The sequence below is a fragment of the Ictidomys tridecemlineatus genome, chromosome X (genome assembly GCF_052094955.1).
Source record: "Ictidomys tridecemlineatus isolate mIctTri1 chromosome X, mIctTri1.hap1, whole genome shotgun sequence".
Lineage (NCBI taxonomy): Eukaryota > Metazoa > Chordata > Mammalia > Rodentia > Sciuridae > Ictidomys > Ictidomys tridecemlineatus.
This window is the reverse complement of record NC_135493.1, coordinates 112,483,958-112,509,441: the sequence shown is the minus strand read 5'-3', so window position 1 is coordinate 112,509,441 and position 25,484 is coordinate 112,483,958. Positions and strand designations below refer to the sequence as shown.

The following is a 25,484-nucleotide window of genomic DNA, read 5'->3' as shown; positions in this document are numbered from 1 at the left end:
AAATCACCACTGGGCTTTCCCAGCAAAGAACCAGAACCATCTAAAACTCTCTAGAAGCTTCTGACAGGTTATATGGGAACTTGATTTATTCAGTGAACGTTTGTCAGCTGTAGGAAAGAGAATGGGCTGTGGATAACACGTAGAGGGGACCTCAATATTTCTTCCTGAGGACTCTGGGCAGGGGTTGCAAAGAAGGGGACTAGGATCCTTAAGATTTGCCAATTTTTGAAAAAAGGAGAAAAGACCTTCCCAGGAGCCATAATAGCTGATAGAGTGGAGAATTATAGGAATGTCTCGTGTGTACTCAAATTGAGGTCTCAGAATCATCCTGAACAGAAGTGTGGTCTAGTTCTAAGTCACTGAACAAAGACAGGATATTCATGAGTATTATCAAGTCTTGCTGGTTACCCCCAAGCCCATTTACCTAAGACCATGCAATCTTATGACTGAAAGGGAGGCCATCTGGGTTTGTGTGGCTTTGTTTTGTTTCGGTACAAAGCTGACACTCATCTGTTCTAATAAATGATCACTTTCCATTTTCCACTTTGTCTTGGGCTTTCGGCAGAATGAGTTCATACATCACTGTGAATGGATCGATACAGTTTATAATTTATGAAGATGTGGAGGGAGTGAGATATTGTTCCTACAGAACTACCCAACTAATGCATGCCTCTCATCCTCTCTTCCTTCTTGATGCCTCGGTTTAGTCATTTTTAAATTTATTAACGCCTCCACTGGAACAGATCAGCAGGGAATGAAAACAATGAAATGGTATCCTACATAAACCTTTCTAACAAAAGACTTCTAGTTAAAGTGAAGAAAGGTTTCTGTGGGTCATCAACGGATTTCAGTGATCCATATTATCCCCACCAACTCTGTAAATGAAAATAAGAGCTGATGAGACAAGCATGCATTCCTCCTAGGGACTCACTCCAGAATGGAGGCGCTTAGAGCGTAAGGCTAAGGAAGAGGGAGATGGAGAGGGAGTCAGAGGAAGAAGGAAGGAGTGCGGAGAAGAAGGAGGGAAGGATGGAGAAAAGGAGTCTCTTAAACACTAATGTAAATTGCACATGAGTTCCATGAAAGAAATGCAGAGCCACAGAGCCAAAGCTTAGGAGGGAGAGTGTGAATTTTAAGTGTATGTGTATATGTGAAATAGATACAGTATTTCCATTCCTAGTTTTTCTTGGTTTTCTGTTCCTGTCCAGACCATGTCAGACACATCAGTAACCAGGGGATTTTTTTTTTCTTTTTCAAGTGTCTTCCTTTTTGTCCCAAAGCTATAGTCAAAAGTAAATTGCGGGAATGGGGCTGTGGTTCAGTGGTAGAGCACTTGCCTAACATGTGTGAGACACTGGGTTTGATCCTCAGCACCACATAAAAGTAAATAAATAAAATAAATGTCTATCAACAACTAAAAAAAAAATTAAGTAAATTATGGGGCTGTGGTTGTAGCTCAGTGGTAGAGCACTTACCTGGCATGTGTGAGGCACTGGGTTTGACCCTCAGCACCACATAAAAATAAATAAATAAAATAAAGGTATTGTGTCCATCTATAACTAAAAAAAATTTAAAGTAAATTACATAAGGATATTAATTTCTTCAAAAGAAACAAACTACTCCTACTGATTTTAGAGTTGCTTTAAAGCTTTTTAAAAGTCAAGCATAAAACAACTGGTATCATTTTTCCCTAAACAACATTTTTAAAATAAAAATAAAGCTATTGGGGCTGGGGTTGTGGCTCAGTGGCAGAACACTTGCATAGCATGTGTGAGGCACTGGGTTCAATTCTCAGCACCACATAGAAATAAATAAAATAAAGGTCCATTGACAATTAAAAAATATTTTTAAAAATAAAAATAAATAAAGCTATTAACAGCACATTGCATTCATCTGTTTGCTTTAGTCTGTCAAATAATGTGGTCTAATAAAAGGATTAAAAGAAATAAGAGGAAAACTTAGTGGCAAAACCTTCTAGAAATTTAATTTTTCTTTACAAGGAATAAGAGTATCAAAAAATACATCCAGGTTGGTCCTAGGGACAAAGGGAGGAAACAGAGAGTGAAAAGAAGTAAGAAGCAAGAAGCAAGTGAGAGGAGAACAGGGCTTCTGGGGGTTATCAACTCTCTAAATTTTCAACAAGCCAACTTCACATGGTTAAGCAAATAGATCTGGCTTATATTATAATCATAAAGTGCCAGGCGCAGTGGCACATGCCTGTAATGCTAGCATCTTGGGAGGCTGAGACAAGAGGATTCCAAGTTTGAGACCAGCGTCAGCAATTTAGTGAGACTCTGTTTCAAAATAAAAAATAAAACAAAAAGGACTGGGGGTGTAGTTCAATGGTTAAGCACCCCCTGTTCAATCCCTAGTACCCCTCTCCAATCCTAAAGCAATGCTAATCATTGATCATATATAATGATCGATGGGCTCTTATGAAGCAAAACTGATTATCACATAATCCAACCATCTCTCCTGATTACTATTTTAACTTTCCCTCCCTGGCCCTGATGAAGGGAACAATGAACAAATATCGCAAGAAGAAGCTCAGAAAAGAAGGTAAAGCTAAGTCTGGCCCATAGACTTCAACAAAAAGAGAATACACACACTGCCATCTGTGATATTAACCAAACTCTTCACACTTTCATTTAGAAACCCATGGGGAAGTGTGTAAAATCAAATATGAATTAAAATAATCACATGAAATTGAAACTTTCCTTGGCCCTGAACACACTGTCACTTTCATCTGTGTTAGAAAAGTCAATGTGAAAGATGTAGGCTCCTGCTCTTCCAGCACAGTGCCCTTATAACTGCCATAGCATTACTCAGGGTCCAATTCAAATGCCTTCCTGTTGAACTGTGTCGTCTTTTCCCTCTCCACTAATCAAGGGCCCTTTATTGCACCAAAAGTTAGGTTCAGCACTTATTCTCATGATCCACTTTCAAATAAGTCACCTTCTTCCCTCTGCACTTAGCAACCAAAGATAGTCTCTATAAATCAGAATTTCAACAGCTTTGTCTTAAACACATAACCTAATAGTTTTCCTCTGATAGTTTACCTTTGCTAACTCTGTTTTTTTGGGGGGATGGGGGTGGGGGTGGGATGGACTTACTTGGGTTGAACCCAGGTATGCTCTACCACTGAACTATATCCCTAAATCCTTTATAGTTTTAGAGGCTGGCCTCAAACTTATGATCTTCCTGTCTCAGCCTCCCAAGCCACTGAGGTTACAGGCATTCATCACCTGTCTGACTTCATTTGCCAGGCATTCTTTCAAAAGGGTTAAGGTGCCTGAGTACAAAAACATACTTCTGTTCAAAAGTTAAAGTTGGCTGCAACATAAGATATGGCTTCCTCCTTCAAGGAGCTTATAATCTAGTAGAAAATATAAAAACCTAAACAAACACAATACCCACAGGAGAACAAAAAGTGCATTAATGGAGTGAAATGCAGCCACAAGCATCCAAAAATAATTATTTACAATCAGTTGTTCACTAAGGTTTTTCCAACAGTTACTGATATTACAAACACATGGGTGTAAAGAAGGGGCAAAAGACCTCCACATCCACCTCATATTGGTGCCTTAGGTATATCATTTTTCACTCCTTAGTTTCGTTACTTTCACAGTGGACTGATAATGATACTTCTGAGGAAAGAATGAGTTCCTCTCCCCCCTTTCTTTCCTTTCTTTACTTCTTGTGCATATATATGTATGCCTATCTAAACACACACAGATAGAATTCCTTTACACACAGATGTATATGTGCATATGTACAGATACACACGTGTACTTGTAAAGTGCTATCCATGTTCAAAAATTTGTTTCTAAAATGCCATCTGCTCAAATACAGCATTTAATAATTTCCACTCATGTACCTTCTAAAAGTTAGTAACTGATAAGTATTAACAATTCTCTTAATATCAAAAGGGAACATTTTTTGAATTTACAAGGGTGTTCCACAAAGTGCTATTTGAGAAATATTCAAGATATTCAAAAAAGAGAAATATTCAAATATTAAATTCTTCTATGTATCAGCAATAGGAAAATAACATGAGGGGGAAAGGGGCCTATTTACAAAAGCTAACAGTAACCACACCTATCTAGGAATAACTTTAAAGAGGTAAGCAAGACTGCAAAAATAAAAATACAACAATTGACTAAAAAGAGTCACATTCCATGTCTCACTGGATGGCTAGAATCAGCTATTTAGAATTTAAGAGGAAAAGATGTTTTAATTTATAAGAATTTATCTGTTCTGATGTTGGCAAGGAGGGATGAGGGAGGAAAGGTTTTCATTTATACCCCTCTACATAAAGATGGCTTGTATAAAAATACAAAACTTCTTTTTAAAAATCTAGGGAATTGTCAATTATTTCAATACTGACTTATAATTTTAATGAAATTCAAATTGAAATACCAATAAGATTTTTAAAAATCTTTTTTAGTTGTTGATAGAACTTTATTTATTTATATGTGGTGCCAAGAAACGAATTTAGTGCCTCACACATGCCAGGCAAGTGCACTACCGCTGACCCATTTTTTAACTTGAGGACATGAATTTACAATAAATGAGAATAAGTGCCACACTTTTGAAAATAAGGAGAGATGGACACCAGGAAGGACACAGGCTATACTACACATTTCATTGTATTATAAAGCCACATAGTTAACTATATTGATGCAAGAATGCTGAGACAAATTAATGGTACTGAATTGAAAATACAGAAGACTTGAGTATACATAATAATGTTATAGGATAAAAATGAGGTATCACAAATTCATGGGGAAAGGCTAAATGATTCAGTAAATAGTCCTGGAAATGTGGCTATTTCAAAATAAATCAATTTGTATATTATACATTAAAATTCCATATAGATAAAAAAAAATTTGAAGTAGAAAATGAAGCCAGTAGAAAAGAAAAGGAAAATTAGCTGAGAATTATTTTGGAGAAATTACAAAACACCAATATATGAATGTACATTGAAATGTACTATTTCTGTACATCAAAATCAATGGCAAACAAAATGAAAAGTGATCAAACTGGAAAGCAAACAGTGCCATGAATGACAAAGGAATAATACACTATTTAGTAAAAAAAAAAAAAAAAAAAAAAAAAAGGTAAATAAAAATCTTACTAAAAAGAGCAAAGATTACTAGTAAATGATAGAAAAAAATGTTCAAACACTCTATTAAGCAGAGCCATTGAAGCATAAAATACCAAGAAACACACTCTCCATTTCCAGTGGTGGTGCAGAATGGTACAGGAAATCAATTTGATAATAATGAATGAAAGTCCCACAAAATTTATACATGCTTTTGTTCTGGTAATTCCACATCTAAGAATCTTTCCTAAAGAAATCATCAGCAGTGGAGATAAAGATTTATGAGCAAAAATAGCCAGTGCAGAGTTACTGACAACAGCAAGAAAAATTGGAAACATAAATGGATTCTTTCCTCGCCAGCAGAGGCTCTCTCCATGAAGCAGAGAATTTAGAATATAAGAGGTATGGCTTTTGATTTACAGGCAATCTCATTTTTTTCTCAAGAAATGAACAATGGGAGGCCACAGTCAGTTCTCTACCCTTCTCAAATCGATTATCTAATATTTAGGTCATCTCTAGCAAAAACAGTGTCATTTTGATCCCTCAGACTCACTATCTCCTAGGCAACTGATTGAATAAAGAAAAATATAAAGCTTCACTGAGAAATATATAATTTTAAAGACTAGGATAACATCTTGTCCCTCAGCTGAGAGGGGAAATGTTAAAAAAAAAAAAAAAGAAAAGAAAAGAAAAAGAGACAGCACCAAGCACTGCACTTTTGTACTTTTTTTTAACATTCTTTTTTTTAACAGCTATATTGAGATGTTATTTGGAGATATGATTCATATAACATAAAAATGCATTAACTTTAAGTGTATAATAAATGTTTTTAACGTATTCACAGAATTGTACAACTATCACCAAAATCTAATTCTGGAACATTTCCATCACCCCCAAAATGAAACCTCATGACCATGAATAGTCACTTTCCATTCCCACCCCAGTTCTAGTCACACACTAATCAACTTTCTGTCACCAGGGATCTGCTGGTTCTGGACATTTCATATAACTAGACTCATACAATATGTGGTCTTTTGTGTCTGGTTTCTTTCACTTAGCATTATGCTTTCAAGTTTCAACTATTTTATAATATCCAACAGTACTTCCTTCCTTCTCATGGCCCAATAATACTCCAATATATGGTGTGGAATACTGGGTCTCATGGTAGCTCTATATTTAACAGTTTGAGGAAGTGCTATACTATTTTTCCAGAGTGGCTGCACCATTTGACATTCTTACCAGCAATGTATGAATTGTTTACAGTATTCTCTTATAACATTTTAAATTCTCAAGATCAGCAACAATCTCCCCTCTTTAATTGCTCATATAGTAATTTATATCTCCTCTCCTTTTTTCTTAATCAGTATAGCTAAAGTTTATTGATTTTCTTGGCCATTTTAATGAACCAACTTTCAGCTTCATTGATTTTTTTTTTACTATATTGTTTTCTATTCTCTACTTCCATTATTTTCTATTCCTTATTTCCACTGTAATTTTTATCATTTCTTTCTTTCTGATTGCTTTGAGTTTAGTTGATTTTCTTGTCTAATTTCTTAAGTTGGCTACTGATTCGAGATCTATCTTGGTTTTGAACTTACATATTTGCAGCTGTAAATTTTATCTGAAGCACTGCTTTAGCTGTGTGTGGTTATCTTTTTGTATTTTGTGTTTTCATCTTCATTCATTTCAAAATATTTTATAATTTCTCCTGAGAATTCTTTGACTCATTGGTTATTTAGAAATATGTTGTTTAATTTCCATATATTTGTGAATTTCCCCAATTTCCTTCTGTTGTTGATTTCCAATTTAATTCCATTATGGTCAGACAACACACTTTGTATGATTTTAATCCTTTCAAATTTATTGAAATTTCTTTTACAGCCTAGCATCTGGTCCATCCTGGAGAATGTTCCATGTGCATCTGATCACTAGTTGCTTCATGGAAACAACACTTCATTACTATTTTTCATAAATCTCTAATTTCTTCCCAATTCCTAGAGTCTTACCAGCAGTATACCACATTTAATAACAACTACTACTGTATTCAGGGAGTGACTCCTGACCCTACTTCACTCCCTTGTTTCACCTTACCTCCAAGTCTATTCTCTTCACTGATTTTTATTTTCAGTTTCCCAGGGAATCAACAAGAGTAGTTGCCTTGTTTTATGCAGGAAATCGGAAAACAGTGAGAATACAACTTGCCTCAAGTTTGAAAGAAACTTTGGAGGTGCTGCAAGAGTAGAGTTTAGGTCTCCCCCAACAGCCATTCTTTCTGCAACAGGGCCCTGCTGCTACTGAGCTCATTCTGTTCTCCAGAGAAACACAAATGAACAGGCAGGCTAGTCCCCTCCAGTGCTCTTTCTCATGCATGGGCACACAAGGGAACTCTTTCCCTTCCTGATGGGAATAATGAGGGCAGCCCACCTGGCGCTGCAGCTGGGCCTGCTGTTGATGTGAGCATGGTTTAGGGAGGTGGGCCATGAAATGTCCTCATTGTTTGGGCACAAGAGTCCCAAGGCTCCACAAGCAGAAAATGCCAAGAGTTCAAAGACTAAGCCGAGGTTGCACATGGCATCAGGGGGACCAGGCTGTGATGAAAGATCAGTAGATATAATTAGAAGAAAATGCCCCTTTTCCAGAGTTTCCTCTAAGTGAGTCCAGTTGTTGTCCCCAAACAATGCAAAAAATACAGGCAATACTTAACTATCATCTACCTCTAACTAATTACCTCTCATTAATCAACCAGCTCCCTTGCCACAAAAATCTCTCTTAGGAATGGGGTCTCCCATATGGGACTTAGTAAAGGTCAGTCCCCCAGACATGAGGAGTGTTCTTTAGGATCCCCCAGGCAGAGGTACTATGTCCTCCTGCCTGGCACATCAGTAAGTGGGGCCACATATCCAGGACCTTCAGCCACCTCGGTAATTCTATGATTCCATAACTCTAAAATGGTAGGCTATTTGGTTTCCAACTCATATCCCTACATATGGATTTATCCCCCAAATTCAAAATGGAAGTCTCTTTAGTAGGCAGAAAGATTGAAAAAAGCTCTTTGTGTTTACGATCAGGATTTTAATGCTATCAAGAAAAACTATGGTTTCCTATCTTTTCAGTTGAAACAGAGTAAGAAGGAGATGGGATAGTTTACCTGTGTGAGGTTTGTCATCATTCTAAAACCCACACCTGGAATCACAGGCTTAATGCTGAGCCTAGTCCCAGGTAGGCCTGAACAAGCACTGGGTTAGGCCCCTCTGTGCCCACTTTTCATGCCAAGGCTCAGCCTAGGGATATACTCTGAGACACAAAGACCTATGAAATTATCAGTGGTAAATTCCCGTTCATCTTGTCACTTGAGAAATAACTAAAGGACTGGTTTGCAAGTTTCAGGTTCAGGGAATGTCCTCAAAGCATCATCTAACTCATGTTTTTTAGAACCATCATCAGTCACTTCTCCCATTTCTACTTACTCACTTTAACATTTCCTGCGCATTACCTTGGAGATGCTTAGAGAACTCCTTGCCCTAGATGTTAAAACCTAGCACATCCCGAAGTGGAGTCCCAACTAGTATTCAGTCAAATGATCAAAGATAAGCAGGTTTCCTTACTGTAGGACATCTGAGAGCCTATAAGGTGCTCTAACGTGCTTGTTGATTCTAAGAGGGAAGCTATAGCTGAAATATGACCAGAGAGGCAATTTTCTCCCTTTGTCTGTCTTTCCCCATCTGTCTTTTGTGAAACACTTTGCAGAGCTGAAATACCATACAACACACAAGGGGAAATGCTGGCCTGGTTTCCATCTGAGCATGTCATGCTTGTTGTAAGATCTTTCCCCCTAGGTGGAAACAAAACCCCCTCTCAGAGCACACCTTATACAGACAAACTTGAGCACACCAAGGTCAAATGCAGGCCACAGAAAACTAAGCTTGTACATGATGGTGCAATTCGATTCAACCCAGAGCTGTCCTCAGAGCTTAGTATACTGTATGGAGCATGTACAGTTCAGCACTCTGTATCATGTGAGTTGTCAATTCCTCTGCAACATGAGCAAACACCAGTTGACCCCAATTACACAGTCTTTCTGACTTTTAAAAGCTATCTAAAGCTTCCTGCCAGCAATATAGTGAACAAAATAGGAAGTCAGACTTACAAGTGTGTTATGCTCTCTGCAGAGCATTTGGAACTCCATTTTCCCACAGAAACAAAGTTATAAATGGTGATTAAGTTCCCAGACTAACACACAATGTAGCTAGCTACAATAAGGCATGTCTGCAAATTTCTCAACTAACAGAAACTGAAAGAAAATGAAATTGAAGACATTTTTATTTATCAGAAATATTTGTGCTTCATGGAATACCAAGTGTGTGTGTGGGGGGGGGGGGGCATCCAGGCCCAGGCAAGAAGGAGCTGCCCTGAAAAAATTTACAAACAATAATGAAGTCAACAAAGTCAGTTGACTTTTTACTTTCACCACCTGCTGGCGACTGATAACTCAGTAATAAAATATTGTTCCTAGGAGGAAAATGGGTTCAACAAGAAGTGAAAAAACAGCTCTAAGGGTACTTGGAATTATTAAAGAGACTGGCTCACCTACGGGAATTTTAGTGTGATTCTTTATTATGTCCAAATTAATATCTCTAACCTAAAGTCATGCCTATAAGGGTCACTTTTTTAAATGCTTATCAACAAAAATACTTGTTAGGGGGAAAGTACCACAGAGCAAGGATCAGGAAACATTCTATAAGCTCAGTGAGCAAAATTAGACGAGAAAGGAAAAGGGCTAAAGAAAATGTGTGTACAACGTGAGAAGCTGTGGGTCTGAGACGGAACTGCATGAATCGGGAATACTGAGTGAGAGAAATCAAAGGCATCCTTGAATAAGAAATCTCCCAAAAAAGAAAGAAAAGGGAGGAGGAGGAGGAGTTTCCTAGGAGAGCCACCAGGTGGAGCCACCACCCCAAACCCATTTGGTTCTAGGGATGAGACTCTGGTAGAATATCCAGCAGGAGTCTAAATACAGGATTATTCCATAGAGCCTCCCTGACTCTAGTACTAATGGCTTAGGGAAAGGACACAGAGATGAAAAGAAAATAAATAGAAGAAGGAAAATTCTAAAAACCAATTTTGTTAATGACACATGTTTTTAAAAAAAAAAGTATAAAGAAGGTGCAATAGCAACACCCCTCCACAGAGCTGCTTTCTACCCTTTTCACCCCCATCCCTAAGCTCAATATGCAGCACTACTCAATAAGAAATGAGTGAGGGCCAACACATCCTCTAAAATCAATCACTGGTCCTAACATGGACACCCAATTAAACTCGACAGAAATGCAGCCAGGGAACAGTTAGTTTTAAAAGGCCTCTTGAAAGGCTCTTTGCTCTCAAGCTTTTGAGAATGACAGACCACTGGAAGAAAGGACTATAGATGCAAATACAGATACATTCACACAGATGTCTGTATTATTTAATGACCATCTTTCCTGTTCACTCACTGCCGGGTTGGCAGCTTTATTCTCATTTCCCATGGGAAAGACTAGCTCAGGTGATAGCCAAGAGCTTCCACACAATCATAATGCCTTCTCTTAACTCCTACTCTCTCAGAAGTCCACAAAAGCCAGCTCCTGAGGTAAGATCAACAGGTGATTTGGAAACTCCAAGACTGACTCAAATGCCACATTTTCAGATACCTAGTTAACTATGGGGAAATTCACATTCGTTTCTTCAGTAGGAAATCAGAGAGAAAAAAAGTCACATTTCTACACACACACCCTCAGATCTTGCATAGACCTTAAAAAACAAACCACTGGAAAGCCAAAACAGTCGACACTTTCTTTATTAAGGACATGCTTTTTTCCATTCTTTGTTTACAGTTCATTTCCAACAAAGTGCTCAGAGCCTACAAGATCTATGCCACTGCCTTAGAACCATGGCAAGCATTCTGGGCCAGCACATATGTATTTGTACATGTGCACACACGCACACCCTCACCCAGATTCTCACAAAGCAGTCCAACAAACACTTGGGGAATACTACCCAGGCAGCCAAGTAGATACTTAAGAAAGTTCGAAAAGCACATTCCCTCTTCAGAACAAAGGGGCAAGAAGTCACCTGGTGGGATCTGTTTAAGGACTGAATGACTAGTGCTGACACTATGAGGAAAAGGATACACATTAAGTTAAATTCTCCTTAATAGCTATAGGCAGCAGACTCAAGTGGAGAGCCATTTTGTGTGGCAAACACACGGCCCATGTTAATGTGAAGAGCATGTATGTATCACCCACCAACATCCAAAATGTATTCTGAAGGACTTCTGTGCTAACTTTTAAAGCAACAGTGTGTCACCAGAGGCAGAGCAGCTGTTGGCCCCTCTGTTAGGAAGATTTTGGAATCAAATCTGTTGGAAGGACTAAACATATTAGGAACGAACCCGCAGAGCAATGTTCTACAATCAAAGTCAGACCCACATACCAGTTCAGAGAGCAACCCTCCCCCATCTTAACTTGAATCTCATGTGAGACAGACGATCTCACCTCAGAGCATCAGGGCTAGACCTATTACAAATAACATCTTTTAAACTGTCAGATCTCTCAGCATTAATCTCTGGAAGGGGCAGTAAAATGCAAATGCATAACAAACCTTAAATAAAGATGGGTAAAAGCGTTTATCTTTTAGAAGGCAGATGCCAAAGTAGCAGAGCGACTTAAAAAGATGATTATAAAATACATTTTATATCAGAAGAGCATAACAATAGTAATAGTAATAGCAAAGAATAATAAATGTGCAAAATACAATAGAGACTTACCAAACACTGAATTCATGATAAACTGGAAATAGAAACAAGGACATATAAAGCCAACCAGAAATCCACGGAATGGCTTCACATTCAGAATGACAGAAGTAAATAAGAGACATACCCCCACCGTGCCATAAAAAAAGGTATAAGAAATGTGCAGCACTTTCTCAACATTTCCCATGTGACACACAGACTGGAAGTGCTTTCAGGCAGAATTGGCTGCTCTTTTTCTAGTCTTTGTATCTGCCCCAGAACCAGGCACAGGGCCAGGCACATAGTTGACAGGCAGTAAGCACATGCTATGGAATATTCATTGGTATCCTCCAAAGGAAGGAACAATGTCCTAAATAACAGGTAGCAGGAAGGGGTCAGAGAGAGGCAGAGATGCATCTTCCCCACATGGCCTGTTAACAATGCAAACTAGAACCCTGGTCTTCAGAATGGCCAGTGGGGTATAGATAGATTACATCCTGGATACTTAACCAATCACATGGATAAAGTTGATCAGGAAATTCTTCTAAAGACAAAACCAACTAATTTTTTAATTGGTTTTTAATTCAAGCAGAAAAGAATCTATATTCAAATGGACAAAATCCACTACTCATTTTCAAGAACATATTTAGGATATTTGTTAATAACTTTCACAACTTCCATCTTATTCAATTTTGCTTCTAAACACATGGTTTGAAGACTTTAAAAAAATTTTCTCTACATATCAATGTTCCAATTTAGGAGCCCATCATTCTCCTACATGGGTTTAATGACAGAAGAAACAAAAGAATTAAGTCATTCTCAGAAGAAAACAGACAACTCTTTTCTGTCTGGTTCATGAGAATGGCACTTGGCTCTGAGGAGATTTTTCACATTTTCTGTCTACAATTCATCAACGTACTGGAATCTGGGACAACTTTAAGATATAAAATATCCATGCTGCAAGTTGACATGAAAAATGACTTCTTATTCCTTGGGAAAAGGAAGATCCTCCGGTGTGACCACAGGTGGGAATAGGCACAAGTGCCCCTGAATGTATAGCTGATGACTGCCAAGCCATCTGGGAGGACCTGCTTTCCCTCTCAATTTCAGTCACATTTTTTTCCTCAAATGAAAAGCCTGTGGAGTCATTCCAGTACTTGCCTAAATCAACTCTAGTAATCTGAACTGAAAACTGAAACTAGTCATCCCCCCAACCAATGTTTCTGTGGTCCTAGCCTCTTCTCAAGGCTATGAATAAATAGTTTTCTTCAAATCCAAAGTATTTTCTGACCTTCTGCAGGTGTCTGGGGAGGGTGAGCTCATCCCAGACCCTGAGGTACCACAACCTGTTTGCAATTGCCGCAAAGTGAAGCATGTCACAAAATGTAAAAACAGCTGAACACAATTGGGCAAACTTCTTCTTCGGCCAAGTCACTCTCAAATCCCGGCCCCAGTGAAGTGGTTCCTTTTCAGAGTCAGGGTAGAAATAGATGTTACTCGTTCTTTATTAAGCCAGTTCCAAGTCTGTATCAAATGACAAGACTTGTATAAAGAAGAGCCATCTCGATAAAACTGAAGGAAAAGAAATTATGTTTATTCATTAAATTCTCACAAGGTCCAAAGCCAAATGATAAGGGACTCATATACTCTAAGATATGTCCCACATTAATGAATCAAAACAGGCTAATAAACCCTGAGAACAATTTCCCTCTCTAACAGTAATAAGAATGCTAATAGACCAAAACATTTATAAGGTTTCTAGGGACAAAGCTTGATAGAAATAAAGAGGAGAGGGTAAACATCACTCATTTAACTCATAAAGCTTTAAAAATTATTTGGATGAAGTGTTTACCAGGAACTAGAATCACCCCAGAGATTTAGTCTCTGATCCTTTTTTAAGGGGGAAAAAAGTGTTTTTTCATTGATTTTGGGTGGGAAAAAATGTAGCTTTTGAATTCAATACAATGAACTATTTATCTGGTCTGACAAGGCCAATCAATCTCCCCCCTCCCGCTGTTTATTATAAGGAGTAGTAGAATACTGTTAGTCTTGATGGGGTGGGGGAGGGCCTACAGTCCTGGTACACAATGCTTCCCTTCAGCTGGGAATTTATGTTTGGCCCAGGTGACCCAGAAGGTCAGTGTGAAGCCTGGGACAGAATGAAGATGGGTTGTTATAGGCTTCATATTTACAGAACACCTCCGTGTGTTCAGGTCTCACAGCCACTGGCATATTTAGTATTAAAAGGCCTAAGAGTAGATAAAAGGTTTGTCTTAATTCAGCTTCAGGTTTAAAGTAGAGGACTTTAAAAAAGGAATGTAAATGGAGTAAGCCATTCCATTGAATTTCATTTTTTTCTGGTGAATAAAAAATTCCATTAGGGAAACTCAAAGGTCAGATTTTCAGTTGTAAAGAAACAATTATCTGAAAAGTTCTATTCCTTCGTTGATTTAAAGTTCTCAGGTAATTTTACTGAACTCATCCAGATAATTACCTTCATTCCTTACCTTAATTAATTCCTCTCTTGTGAAATTAATTAATTACTTTAAATCTCTTATTGACTGTACAAAAACAGGGTTGGCTGGAGAGGCCTTGCTACTGGTCACTGTGCATGTGAATGCTGGGCCCACTGACCTGAGAAGAGCCAGAGGAAGGGGACAGCTCAGAGCAGCCAGGGAGGTTTGGCAATGCAGGAAGGAGCCTCACTGAAGTCTAGCTCTCAAATCCAATGAGTCTCAGGCCTTTGGGAACTTATTTGAAAGGCTGCAGGAAGCATTTTGAGGGAAAACTAGTTTTACAGCAATGTATGTTAAGTTCTTAAAATGGGAAGCCTCCCGCCCCAACTTTAGTAAGATGGGTTTTTTAAAAAAGAAGAGAAAAGGAAAAGAAAGAAAATCCTATAGCTGCTAACCAACGTGGGCCTCCAGCCAATATTTCATCTAAATAATTCAAAAAAGGAAATGTAACCCAGGGCAGCTGGAGGGGGACAGAGGAAAAGACAGGAAGGAAGACAGACACAAAGCTAATGTTTCCAGTGCTATGATCAATGGGCAGTTTATTGGACAAATTCTTATACTGTCTAAATTTTATGAAAGATTAGCTGTTCTTCCCCATAGTTATGTAAACTTGCCTTCTTTTTTCTTGTTAATGGACCCCTTTGCTAGTACATTTCCTGCTCCTGCTATTGAACAGCTCTCTGTTTCCCTTTAAGGAAGTAATAAGCCTGGGAAAAGTTGGCAGCTGAATGCGGACCTACTATGGGCACACTGAGCTCAGCTCCAATCTGTGTATGCACTGGCTGGTCCAAGGTCAGGAAACATGGGAGAAAATCTAGTGTGTCCACAGTACAGAATTGAGTAGGGCCATTTCTGCAGTCTTATAGTCTCTCTTGCATTGTTTCAAACACTTATTACCAGGGGAAGATGTGGGAGAAAACAACAAGCTGATACTTAAAGTTAACAAGATTGTTAAAGGTTTCTGTGTAAATGGATATATTAGCCATATCTTCATACATTCTGCCTCATAATCCCAGAGAGGCAGACCAGGTGTTTGGGAGCTCAGCAGTTAGAGAAAGACCCTGATATCATTTGCCTTAAATTAAAAGAAGAGCATTGTCAAGACACACACAGCTCAGCCTGCACATTACCATTCTCTAAATTCGCCTTGCATCCATAAAAATAGATGTGAAAGCAGAAGCTAAAACCCTAAGGAAAAAAACAATCATCATTTACAAATTCTGTCAACTTCCCGACTGTCAAAAAAGCATTTGTATTAGTTGCCTTTATTATAGCTACTAGTTACTACCCATATATGAGTGTCCAAGATTTATACCTAAAACCAAAAGGGAAAAAGTTCAATTTTTCAGCAATGCAAAATTTGACACAGTTCACCCAGAAGTCTCCAGGTTTTGTTTGTGCGCAGGGAAGGGGGCTCTTTCTCCTTTACCATACCTCGCTTATTGGTTCTTAAAATTGTTTCAGAAGACAGCAAAGAGTTTCCACTGGACACATCGTGCATGGGCTTTTCCGGAGCTTTGTTGGAGAGAGGGTCTTTCTTCATATCTTTCTTTATTTCCTGTGAGGATAGATGAGGAGAAAACAAGATTGTAGTTTGAAATTTTAGGGTGCCTCTTTGACTGTATTAAGCTTCATCTTTCTGGAAACTGAACTATAGTAATGCCAAATCAGACCTAATCCTATTAAGTGGAATAATGCTCGGCATGGTGAGGTGACCATTCCATGTGGTCATTTCATGTGACCATCAAGAGAATGACTGATACATAAAAGCCACTAAAGAGCTTTAAATGACAGTTTGTTCTACTTACTGAACATGATAAGTTTTGGATAAACAGATTCACCCCTTTAAAAGCTTTCTGATTTCTATTCTTCTCAACCAGGGCTTAGAGAACTGTATTCCCAAATCACCATTGTGCTCACAATTATACTAAACCCAAAAGATTATTTAAATTCGTTTACAGCCATCAAGTTCCTCTGGCTTTTCAGCTTCTGACAAAGACAAAAATAAGGATAACAGACTAAAATAAGGACTATCATTCTCAGCCAAGGTTCAGCAGCCCACCACCCTATTTTGTAAATAAAATTTCATTGGAACACGACCACATTCATGCATATTTTGTACGGCTAGTTTAGTGCAATAATGGCAGAGTTGAGTAGTTGCAACAGAGACCAAAATCGAACATATCTGACGTTTTAGAGAAGAAGTTTGCCCAGTCTCGGTGGATGCTTATCAAAGTTTCATTAAGATCTGCATTTTTAAAATCTGGTGGCTGATATAATTATCGGTTGAGCATCTCTAATCCAAAAATCCCAAATCCAAATTGCTCCATTCTAAAACTTGAGTAGACATGACAATCACAAGTGAAAATTCTACACCTGACTTCCAATGATGGGTCATACTCAAAATGCAGGAGCACTAAAAACACTGCATAAAATTACCTTTAAGTTATGTGTATATGAATTCTGTGCTTAGACTTTGGTGCATCACCAAGATATGGCATTACATAAATGCAAATATTCCAAAAAAATTTAGATCCTAAATTCAAAACACTGCTAACCCCAAACGAGTTGATAAGGGATACTCAATCATCTTTATTTCAAATTACTTTAATAACTTACATAATTCTGCAACAAAGCATTCATAACCCAAAATCATGGTAACTCACAAAGTGCAAGTCTATTCACAGGAATTTTTCCCAAAGGGCTTGTCTGAACCCATGATCACACTAACTTAGGGGGAAAGCATGAAAACTTAGGAGCTAGCCTGACTGAATGGCAGGAAGGATTCACAGATAAGGGATGTGTGCTTTAGAAAGAGCAGGGTTAAGAACTGGGTAAGGGTTCTCTCCATGGAATGAGCAAGAAAATCATGAATTATATAAGGGGCCATGATTAGGCCTGAGCAGAGGAGAGAAGTAGAAAGAAAACAACTGCTTATCAAAACATTGCCACTAGGCTTCCTACACACTAGGAAGTGAGTTAGTTACCATATCCAATTCCCCAACTGCTAGCTTTTCACAACAGCCTCACCCTCTCTTCCTGTCTCCCCAGGGCCCCACCGGAAACCAGCAAGTGAGGCTGGTGGTGTTTTGTGGGTTGAGAGCTTCAGCTTGCATCCAGAGCCCTAAGTAGGCAGGGCTCTGTCCTAGGCCTCCACTGGTATCTCTGCATACTGAACAAAGCTGTATGCTCATGTATGTATATACACGGACACCCACATCAGCAGCCTCTAGCACCTGCTAGAACAGTGGTTGCTGGGGGTTCCTGCAGCCTCACAGGCAGATGGTATCAGGGGACAATCAGCAAACATTGCCCACCTGGGCCACATGATGGCTGCTGGTCAGCTATGGCTCTAGAACTTCTTTGGGGGAAAAACAGTTGCTCAAATCTCACTCTCCATCACAATGTGGCCTATGACTGTGTGCACACAAATTTCCCCACCTTGATGCAATGTGATATCAGTAACACAACAGACAATTTTGTCAAGTGGTGATTCCAAGAAATTCAGTGGGTCAGGGTGACACGCTCAGTGCTTACTTAACTAATGGCACAAAGCTGGGGAAAGGTGAGGAAGGGCAGAGGTTGTAAGACTGGGAGAGCGACTAGATAAAGCCCCAAAAGCCATGATTCTCAGGAATGCTCATTGTCCAGGGTGTCAACGCAGTATACCATGAGCAGCTGGCTGGGAAGAACTGATCCAATCAAGAGCAGGTAGGGCTGAGCTCCAGCAGCAGAAGGCTGGCCCATAAACCACAGATTCCTTCATTTTCCCAGTGATTATTTACATCTGTCAAACAGAGGCCCAACGCTAAGTGAATTTCTTTGTGTGTTTTTTTTTTAATATTGTTTTTAGTTGTAGATGGGCACGATACTTTTTTTTTTTCTTTAATGCAGTACTGAGGATCAAACCCAGTGCCTCACACATGCCTGGCAAGTGCTCTACCACCGAGCTACAACCTCAGCCCACTGAGCTGCAGCCCCAGAACCTGAATTTCTTAAGTTGCTTCTTGGATAGAAGGAGGGAGGAGACAAAACTTAAAATATGTCCCACATTTTTCTCTTTTTTTGAATTTTTTTTTTTTTGGGTATTAACAGACCTTTATTTTATTTATTTATGTGCGGTGCTGAGAATCGAACCCAGTGTCTCACACATGCTAGGCAAGCACTCTACCACTGAGCTCCAACTCCAACTCCAACCCCCCTCCCTCACATTTTTCTTTTTAAGAAAAACCAATCAAGTATATGGATGCAGTAGTGAACGGTGCAGGCTCCTCCCTCAGACACCTGGACTCAATGTCATTCCACCCAAAGACAACACCTTTCTCCAACTACCCCTTCTTGTTTAACACCCTAGGGCTGGGGATGTGGCTCAAGCAGTAGCGCGCTCGCCTGGCATGCGTGCGACCCGGGTTCGATCCTCAGCACCACATACAAATAACGATGTTGTGTCCGCCGAGAACTAAAAAATAAATATTAAAAAATTCTCTCCCTGTCTTTCTCTCTCTCTCTCTCTCTCCCTCCTCTCTAACTCTCTCTTTAGGAAAAAAAAAAAAATGTTGGTGTTGTTTAACACCTTATCATCCACCAATTTACCAGGCTGGAAAAGTCAGCTTAACCCCCCTATAAAATCAGTCACCCAGTCTGGCTTTATCTACTTCCTTAATCTCTATTTCTCTCTATTCTTCCTCTATGGCCTTAAAAATATAACTACCAAGCAAGAGACTTAAATAAACATTTCTCCAAAGAAAATATACAAATGGCCAACAAGCACATAACAAGTTGTTCAACATCATTAGTCATTAGAGAAATGAAAATCAAAACCACAATAAGGGCGAGGTTGTGGCTCAGTAGTAGAATGCTGGCCTGCATGCGTGAGGCACTGGGTTCCATCCCCAGAACCACATTAAAAAAAAAAAAAAAAAACTAAATAAACAAAATAAAGGTACTGAAACACACAATGAGATAAAAAAACTAAATAAACAAAATGAAGGTACTGAAACACAATGAAATAAAAAACTAAATAAACAAAATAAAGGTATTGGAACACATAATGAGATATACCTTCAAACCCAATAGGACAGCTAGAATTTTTAAAAATGGAAAATATTGATGAGGATGTGGAGAAAACAGAACCCTTATACAATGCTGCGGGGAATGTAAAACAGTACAGGCCCTATGGAAAACAGTATACAGTTCCTCAAAAAGTTAAACATAGAACTACCATATGACCTGCAATTCTAGTCCTAGGGAGGTTCTCAAAAGAATTGAAAGCAGGAATTCAGATAGATGCTTGTTATGCCTATGTTTACTATAGCACTATTCACAACATTGAAAAGATGAGCCATGTGTCCATGAACAGGTAACCAAGATGTGGTATATCTATACAATGGAATATTATTCAACCTCAAAAGAAATAAAGTTCTGATACATGCCACAACTTGGATGAGCCTAGAAAACATGTGAAGTAAACCAGACACAAATGCACAAATATTATACATAATTCCACTTACATGAAATATCTAGATCTAGAATAGGCAAATTCATACAGACAGAAAGTAGATTAGAGATTACCTAGAAGTGGTGGGAGGGGAATGGGGAGTTTGTGTTTAATGTTTACAGGGTATATGCCTGGAGTGATGAAAAAGTTTTGGAATTAGTGGTGAGAGTTGTGCAACATTGTAAATGTAATCAGTCCCACTGACTAAACACTAAAATTTGCTAAAATGGCAAATTTTGTTTTATGTACACACTCACACACACAAAAGAAAAAACTCACATAAATGGTATCTAACATCTGAATGTATACCTGCTCTAAGAGCTTTACCTGGATAGCAATTTTTCATCCACACAATAGTCCTACTCACAGAGACATAAAACCAAGACACAGAGTGTTAAGGAAACAAGTAGGAGCCAGAACTGAAGCCTAATCTGTCCAACTTTTGACCTTATCTCATAACCAAGCTTCTGAGTCCTGCCTGGATTATGATAATGCCTCCCCACCTTCAGTCTCTCCCCTCCCAGTTCAGCCTCTTCATTGCCACAAGGGACGCTCCTAAAACAAATGTCTGCTCCTATCATCTACCTAATGAAATCATACTTGCTTCCAGAAGACCCAGGCCAAGTTCTTTCATTCAAAAACTTATCAAATCACAGTAAGCCACAAGTCCCTGTGTCTGCTTCTGGCTAAAAATATCTGGCATGCATGCTGCCCCATGGTACCAATTATCATGCAAATACAAGTTGGCCCAATACCTTAATGTTCACAGAATTCTGATGCCATAGGCTCCTATCTGTGTACTTTGAAAATGGGTGATGATATTAACAATGATATGGCCTTACACTGGCAAAGGCTTATATAAATTGAAGTGCTTTTATAGATATTTTTCACTTGTTCCTTCCAATAACTTTATCAGGGAAAAAAATCTGGTTCTGCCAGCCATATATTTTTATACACAAGAGTAGTGAGAGGCAGTCAAAGAAGACACAAGTGCAGACAAGGCCACAAAACTAGTTAGGGGCAGAGCCAGGCTTGGGACCAAACTCTGGGCCTTCAAAGAAGAGCTCTCCTACATCTCACCTCCCTGAGAAGAGACAATGTCACCTGAAGTCACTCTACCAGCGGCTCCAGTGGGAACCCTAGCTTTCCTCCATGTTTAAAGGATGCAGTGTACCACTTCACACACGAGCACAAGACTATTGAGGTCCAAATCTGTGAGATCCCTTATTATCCACATAAAACAGCTCCTTCCTGCAGAGGAGGGTGGACTTGGCATTAGAGCAACGCCTGCCTGCCTATAGTTGCCATACCTGGAGCTCTCCGAGGTTCCGATCCAAGTTTCTAGGACTCTAGATTTCCAGGGGTTGGGTGTTCCTAAGTACCTTTCTGACTACTAAGCCCATTTGTAAAGAATTCAAGTGCTACTATCCCAGTAGCAGAGGCTATACTCTTGTCAGAATTGTGGGCCCTGGGAGTTTATTGGAATTCACACATGAATGCCTGCAGACATTTTGTTTTCTATACACACTGGCAATGATTTCAGTTGCTTAAAGACAATACAGATGAGAGAGGATGTCAGCAAACCTCTTTACATGGCAAAAGAAACTCAGCTTCTCTTTACTTCAAATCTGATGCTTTAACAATGGAAATATGGCATGGACAATAAGACTAAGGTCCTCAACAAGAGATCAGTGCTGCAATGATGCTTGATATATGTTCAAGGGCCACTGAGACAAGGAAGAGAACTCCTGACAACATTCCTACTTCCCAAAGGCATAATACTGAATAAAGCCAAAAGGGTTCACCCATATTCAAAGGCCAAACAGCCCCAACAGGGCCACTGGTGAAAAATTTTTCCATGACACACACCTGCAAACAGCAACCTCAATGGCCAACATGTGATCTGTATGTGACTGGCAGCTAAACTAAGGTAGTCTGCTTTCCAATAAGCAAAGTTGCCTGGAAGTGGCTGGCTGCTGAGCCAAGGTCATTCTCCTCCCCAGACATGCACATACCCCTCCCTCATACATTCCATCTCTCCAGGGGCTGGGGGTTTGACTAGCTTGGCTCTTCTTTGAATTAGGTGGTCAGTCTCCAACCAAAATATTACATGGCAAAACACCAACAAAAGTCCAATTTGATGGTCCCCTCTCTCCTCTCATTTTTCACCAATGATGACACAGGTTAAGGCACAGGATTCATGATGAATGGAGAGAATGATGCTCTGAGTCAGAAAACCAGTACTAGCCATGGCATCATCATTTACTAGGGGTGTGACCTTGGGGGTAAAACTTAAAGCATCTAAGTGACCCTTTTTGTCATCTGTGAAAGACCCCAAATGCTAAATGGGCCATCACAGAGATGTCTTCAGGATCAAATAGAATTGGAGAGTACTGTACAATATATTTTTACTGTCATTTTAAAATAGCAAGTGCAATAAAAAATAACTACATGTAACAGATGAAATTCACAGTGATAATTTTGAGTGAAAGAAACCAAACACAAAAGATTACATACTGTACAATTTCATTTATATGAAGTTCAGCAACAGGCAAAATTAATCACTGGCGAGAGATCTCACAACAGCAGTTACCTTTGGGAAGGCACTGACGAGGAGGGGTAGAAAGGAGCCTGCTGGGAAGATGAAAATGTTCTATAATTTGGTCTGGGCAATGGTTATACAGGTGTACACATACTGAAAAATTCATTGAACTGTACTTCCAAGACCTCTACACTTTACTATAGGCTATTTCAATTTAAAAGAACAACATAAATGCTTAAACTAGTAGAAGACAGTTAAAATATTAGCACATTTAAATCAAAATGTGCTAATATTTTGCCCTAGAAGATCAGAAACAGGAAAAGCGAGTGCTTGGATGTTTTACTGTTCATCTCAGGTGATGGGAAGCTTTCTGGGATCAACATTAAGGGAACGGATATTTGTAATGTGCCAGATGCAGCCTATGGAGTGGGTGAGTCAAGGGATACCTCATCTCATTTACACAATCAGCTGAATGGATCCTTGCTCTTCACCCCAACTACCTATTTCCTCTCTTGCAAATATTTCCTTCTCTCCTGCCACCAACAGTACATGCACAAGGAGCAAGCTGGTGTCAGACACCAGGGGGAGCTCGGCGCCACCATGACCTGCCCAGAATGCTGGTCCTGGGACTTCCCTAAGGAAGGAGGGGTGGATGAGGTCTGAGCAGGGCCCCCAGGGCTCATGCTAGAAGCAGGGCGGGAAAAACAGGTATCATTTGTCCTTTCAATTCTGGTCCATTCCTTTCTGAAGGGAAAGCTTCCATTTGAGGCAGATATGGCTGCAGGATCACAGCTGTGTCCCCTGCAATAGTTCAGGGAAAACCGTTTTGCAAAATTGCCACTGGCTGGAGATAAAAGAAAAATCTCTAAAAATGAATCTTTACACCAAATCTACCAATGAAGAGAATTTTGAGTGGATATGGAACCCTAGAAATAGCTCACTGCTCCCTCACATACCTATCTTCCTCCCCACTATATCAAAGGCAAGTTGGAAAAGCAGCCCCACTCTGCATGTGTTCATGGCACACAGAACCTGCTTTCCCAGCCTTCGACTCATTTCAGGAAAGGCTAGTCTCTGTCTCAGAACACATGGGGAAAGACAGCAAGGACTGTGAGAGAGAGCAATAGTACAAGGGGAACTTCAGCTGAATCTGAAAGAATCTGTTTCCTAAAATAATACTTAGGGCTAGGATTGTGGCTCTGTGGTAGAGCACTCACCTGGCACATGTGAGACATTGGGTTCCATCCTCAGGACCACATAAAAATAAAGACACTGTGTCCATCTACAACTAAAAAAAAATTAAAAAACGTGTGTTTGTGTGTGTGTGTGTGTGTGTGTGTGATTACTGCAATAAAATACCCATGCTATCAAACCTCAAAAGGCACCCACTTCAGAGAAAATTATAAAGGGGAATATATACAAATATATGAATATGTACATTCATACATACATGCATATATAAAGTAAATATGGCAAGATAAGGCAAGATAGTGCACACACTGGTTTTTGTTATATGCTTGAAATATTTCATTATTTCCCCTAAAAATTACATAGTGAAACCACACTGATGTCTCACACTACAATGGCTTTTTCATATTTACAAATAAGCTGTTACTTACAAGAAAATGCTTTGACATCTAATTATAAATATACCAATGACATTTTCAGCCCAAAGCTAAGAAAAAAAATTAATGTAAGAGGATACCTATTACCATATTTTATATAACCTTCAACTGCATATTTGCACCATGATATACTTGTAGTATTATCTCCCAAAAATCACTGATGACATGAGCAGGGAAATAACAAGAACATGAGAATGAGATCAACAATCTCTTGACCTACAGAGTGGGGATGAAAGAATGCTGCCAAGAACACAAGTGCTGGATACTGGACATAGATAAGAAGAGTTAATCTCAAGTCACAAAGAGATACCATTGCTTCCTGAGTTACAATGGAATTACCTAAGAGACAGTCAGCCTTTTTGCTTGCCCATGCCCTGCTAAACATCTAGATATTACCACTGCTTCAAAGGGTGTCAATATCAACCAAGTATTTGGACATGCATTAGAGGTCACTTAATAAATATCTGTCACGTGAATGGTCAATGATGTGGAGTGTTACAGGCACAACAACTATCTACAGATTGGGGGAGGGGGTATCCAATGCAGTCCAAAACTGTGATAACATAAAGGTCTGTGTCATCCCTACAAAAATACACTGGGATTCCCTGGATCACCCTCAACTCCTCATCTCAGAAGATGCAGATCTGGCTTACAAGTGGTGGGGAAAAGGTGGTAACAATAAGAAAATTCATTTTTCAAAACAAGCATACTTTTTTCTTCATTTGAATGAGAATATTAGACATTCAAAATAAATGTACTCGTTTTAAAATTTAACTTAAAAGCACTAGAAGAAAACACGAAAGAATGTTTCTACACTCTCAGAGAGAAGACAAGTTGACACTGACACACCTTCCAGATTAAACACACACACAAAAAGAGCCAATGAGGGCTGAGGTTGTGGCTAAGCGATAGAGCACTTGCCTAGCATGTGCGAGGCCCTGGGTTCGATCCTCAGCACCACATAAAAATAAATAGAATAAAGGTATTGTGTCCAACTACAACTAAACAATAAATATTTTTAAGAGCCAATGAATTACAGAAAACATTAAATACTCTGGGTATGGTGGCACACACCTGCAATTCCAGTGGTTCAGGAGGCTGAGGCAAGAGGATCTCAAGTTCAAAGCCAGTCTCAGCAACTTAGTAGGACCCTAAGCAACTCCGTAAGATCTGTTTTAAAATAAAAAGGGCTGGGGATATGGCTCAGTGTAAAGTACCCCTAGGTTCAATCGCTGGTACCAAATAAATAAATGCCTATGCCTTTTTCTTTTCTTTATTAATAATTTATCTATTTATTTATTTATGGTTCTGTGGATCGAACCCAGTGCCTCACACGTGCTAGGCAAGCACTCTACTGCTGAACCACAACCCCAGCCCCAAATGCCTATGCCTTTTGAGTAGTATTTTCACTTCTAGGCATTTAAACTACAAATATAT

General features: G+C 39.2%; 1 protein-coding gene across 7 annotated transcripts in view; it reads right to left on the bottom strand.

The window, feature by feature from the left end:
- The window catches only part of Sh3kbp1 (SH3 domain containing kinase binding protein 1), a 335,725-nt gene that overhangs the window by 185,368 nt on the left and 124,873 nt on the right, over positions 1 to 25,484 (bottom strand). For all 7 annotated transcript variants that reach the window (XM_078035050.1, XM_078035052.1, XM_078035049.1 and 4 more), the window contains exon 3: positions 15,818 to 15,941. In XM_078035050.1, the coding sequence (XP_077891176.1) occupies positions 15,818 to 15,941 (124 nt within the window). The remainder of the gene's footprint in view (positions 1 to 15,817; positions 15,942 to 25,484) is intronic.